We start from the raw sequence: 3,736 nt of genomic DNA on the forward strand, positions 1-3,736 counted from the left end.
CTGGGCGGCGGCCACCCAGCTGGCCCCACTGCTGAGCAGCGAGCTGATGTGGGCGTCCAGGTCCATGGGCAGCAAGATGGCCCGGCTCTTGGCTGGGCGGGGGGAGGGGCAGGGTGGGCGGGCCGGGACATGCGGCGGCACCCAGGGACTGGGGGCACTGGAGCGGGAGTCGGGTGCAGGGACCCCCACCACCCGAGGGACAGAGGTGCTCTCTCCCCTTGTTAGGTAAAAAGAGAGTTCTGTCTCTTCAGTTCCACCCTGGCTGGCACCCTGGCCCCTCCATGCTCCTCGTCCCCAACTGTCCCTAGCCATCCCCAGGCCTCCCTCCTGCCTGGTGCCATTTGTAAGCCGGCACACACGCATAGCTGGCACCATCCTGGCATGTTTTGCTGGGCAACTGACTCAGAGGAGAAAGCAGCAAGACGCCAGGTAGGCACCGAGAAGAACTTACTGAGAACCACCTGCGACAGGTGACGGGCCAGCTTAGGCAGGGATGTTTACTGGGAAGGCAGACGTCCCTGTGTTAAAGGGACGAGGGGAGCTTGGGAGCTGGCCCAGGGCCCTGGCGCACTCACCCACCATGGCGAGGGTCCGGATGCAGGCCTCCACAGAGCCCTTGTGCTGCTGCTGCAGCCACGGACACTCGAGCAGCCGCATGGTGGACTGCAGCAGCTGCACCACGATCGTCTGGTGAGTCTGCAAGAGCCACACGACCAGCTGCGGCAGCTCGGCCCGGCCCACCCTGGCAGTCCCAGACCCACTGAGAACAGGCCCGGGGGCAGGGACAGGGCCTTCACCAGCCACCGCGCCACTGTGCCCTTCTGCAGTGCACAACCTCCTCCACTGTGCACAGCAGCCCTGGGAGGACCCCAAGATCCATGCCGAGGGCTCAGGGCCACGTTGCTCACCCTCATAGTCCTTCCTTTGGAACCAATTATAAATAAATTCACATTGTAAAATGTGACGTGTTCACGTGGTTCAAAAACAAAAAGGTTTTGGGGCCAGCAAGTGGCACGGAGGTTAAGATGCTGAACTCCCAATGGTCAACTGTGGTTTGAACCCCAGGACTGGTGGCTTGCTTTCTCAATGGTCAACTGTGGATTGAACCCCAGGACTGGTGGCTTGCTTTCTCACCCCTGCCCCCGCCTCGTCAAATTAAAATATAAATAATAATAACAACTCAAATGAAATGAATTAATAAAAAATTATTTTAAAAGGTATATTTTGGAAAGTCTCTCCTCTTCCCTCATTCTATCATGCTGTTCCCCTATACCCTACCTGGCACTAATTAGTAGAAAAGGCAGAGAGGACCAGCAGATAGAGTAATGGCTATGTCGCTGGACTCCCATGTAGTAGATCACAGTTCGAGTCCCGGATCTGGTAGCATAAACTCATGTTGGGCGCGTGTGTGTGCGTACCCAAGATCCCAAGAGAAGAGTGGAGGAGAAGGGATTGCAGCATGGCCATGCCCCCTGGGGGGTGATTTCTCGCTTTTTGTCTCTCTGTCTCTCTCTGTATCTCTGGCGAGTGCACACGCCCTATAGCAAACACCTCTACAAAAAAAAAAAATAAAATAGAGGAAGAAGTAGGAAAGGCAGGGACCAGCAGTTAGTGTAATGGCTATGCCGCTGGACTCCCACGTAGTTGAGCGCAGTTCGAGTCCCAGACCCGGTGGCTTAAACTCACGCCAAGCACGTGTGCGTGCGTGCTCAAGATCCCGAGAGGAGAATGGAGAAGAAGGGATTGTGGCATAGCCATCCCCCCCCAGGGGGGGTGATTTCTCGCTTTCTGTCTCTCTGTCTCTTGATCTTTCTGGCGAGTGCACATGCCCTGTAGCAAAAAACCTCTCCAAAAAAAGAAAAAAAAGAAAAGAAGTAGGAAAGGCAGGTCAGTTTATCAGAGTCCCATGGTCCCAAAGGGCCCCAGAGCTCAAACAAATGTGCATCAAAATCACCCTTAATAAAAAGATGGGATTAACTTTTTTCAATCACTTTCAGAAGGCTTAGCCTCTCTTCCCTGGCCCTGCTCAGGCAGGTGCCTGCTTATTGGTTTCTGTGTAGCTTTCCGGTGCCTCCCTAACACACAGTGGAGCAGCAGGGCCGTCCTCCAGGAGGGCTGGCTCTCTCCCATGCGCAGTGCTCCGGGCTGCAGTAGCAGCTCGGGTCTGGGGAGCTGGAGGCTGAGTAAGGGGCCAGGACTCCCCGTGAGCCGGGTCAGACTTCAGCCTCGAGCCCTTCTGCTCCTACGGATGAAGGATGCCTCAGGAGGTTGTCTTCCTGCTCCATCTCTAGGAAGCCGGGACCAGCCAGCCGATGGGAAAGATCTGTCCGCTCTCCGGCTCTGCTGTCCTGTGCGGGGGACACCTCCTCCCACCTTGTCTTGCCGGAGGAGTGCTGTCAGTGTCCCTGCCACCTGGGATCTGCCACACCTACTAACTTCTCCTGTCTGAAGGTCCAGTTCCCACGAGACCTCATGGCCCACAGAAACAGATAATAAATGCTTGTGGTTTAAATTGCCAAATCGGGGGTCAACTTGTTACACAGCATAGATGACTAGTACTGCAATTTCTGGATGCACTGGGAGCAACTATATATGCAGGGACTTCAAAAAGTTCATAGAAAACAAAACTGGACCAACCCCATAGCTTAGTGGTTAAAGGAGTTGGATCCCACGTGGCCAAACACGATTCAAATCCCAGCCCCCGCAACTTGAAAAACATACACGGCACATGTGTGTGCATGCCCAAAATCTTGACAGGATGGAGAAACGGAAAAGGGACTGCGGTGTGACCGTGGCCCACCGGAAGGTGCTTTGTCTCTTTCTCCCTGGCAAGATCAGGTGCCCTCTAGCAATTAATCTGAAAGCAGAGCGGTTAGGTGGTGTAGCAGTGGTTTAAGGCAACGGGACCCCGCATGGCCAACGGTGCAGTCCACGCCCCAGACCGGGACCGGGCAGGCTGAAAACACGCTGGGCGTGTGCATGTGTGCCCAAAATCTCGAGAGGAGAACAGAGAAGGGGTGATCACATGGCCATTCCTCTGACGGTCCTTTCTCACCTTACTGCCTTCTGTCTCTGGTGAGCACACACAGCAAGTTAAAAAAAAAATTAAACATGAAAAAGAAAATGAAATTAAAATACAGGATTGTTCTGGCGCAATAAAAAAAAAAAAAAAAAAACCTGAAATCCATGCATAGTTCTTTCTTTCTTTTTTGTTGATTTTTTTTGTTTTATTTAAATTTACTTATTTATAATTTGCTCAGAAAGTGACAGAGTAAGAGAGAGAGGAAAAGTAAGAAAGTTGCCAGGTCCAGGCCTCGAACTATGGTCAACCATGTGGGAGTCCAGTGCCCTTAACCACCACGCCACCTGCCAGTCCCAACCCAGTTCTTTCATATAGTCATTTTCCATGAACTTTCTGAAGACTGCCCCCACAGTCCTATGTCCCCGCTTCCTACACAGAAGCGAGCCCAGCTGGCCCGGCTGGGCGAGGGCAGCTCACCTGCAGGGACGTGCTGTTCTCCGAGAACGGGGAGCTGAAGAAGGCATTCACGGTGTCCAGCACGACGGTGAGGACGTACTTCTCCAGGGTGGGGTCAGCCAGGCGCTTCTCCCGCCGACTGCAGACCTGGAGGGAGAGACAGACCCTGGGCGTCCACCCCGGCCGTCCACTCCCACCCCCCACAATGCTGCCGGCCCACAGCCCCCGGGCCAGACCCGAGCCATGTCCAGGGCGAAG

At 54.4% G+C, this 3,736-nt stretch overlaps 1 protein-coding gene across 1 annotated transcript in view; it reads right to left on the bottom strand.

Annotated features, from left to right (window-relative positions):
• ITPR3 (inositol 1,4,5-trisphosphate receptor type 3) overlaps positions 1–3,736 on the bottom strand; it is a 110,898-nt gene that overhangs the window by 24,752 nt on the left and 82,410 nt on the right. The window contains exon 35 of the mRNA XM_014586175.2: positions 576–696. Within this exon, the coding sequence (XP_014441661.1) occupies positions 576–696 (121 nt within the window). The remainder of the gene's footprint in view (positions 1–575; positions 697–3,736) is intronic.

This window comes from Tupaia chinensis, unplaced genomic scaffold, assembly GCF_000334495.1.
Source record: "Tupaia chinensis unplaced genomic scaffold, TupChi_1.0 Scaffold000116_1, whole genome shotgun sequence".
Lineage (NCBI taxonomy): Eukaryota > Metazoa > Chordata > Mammalia > Scandentia > Tupaiidae > Tupaia > Tupaia belangeri.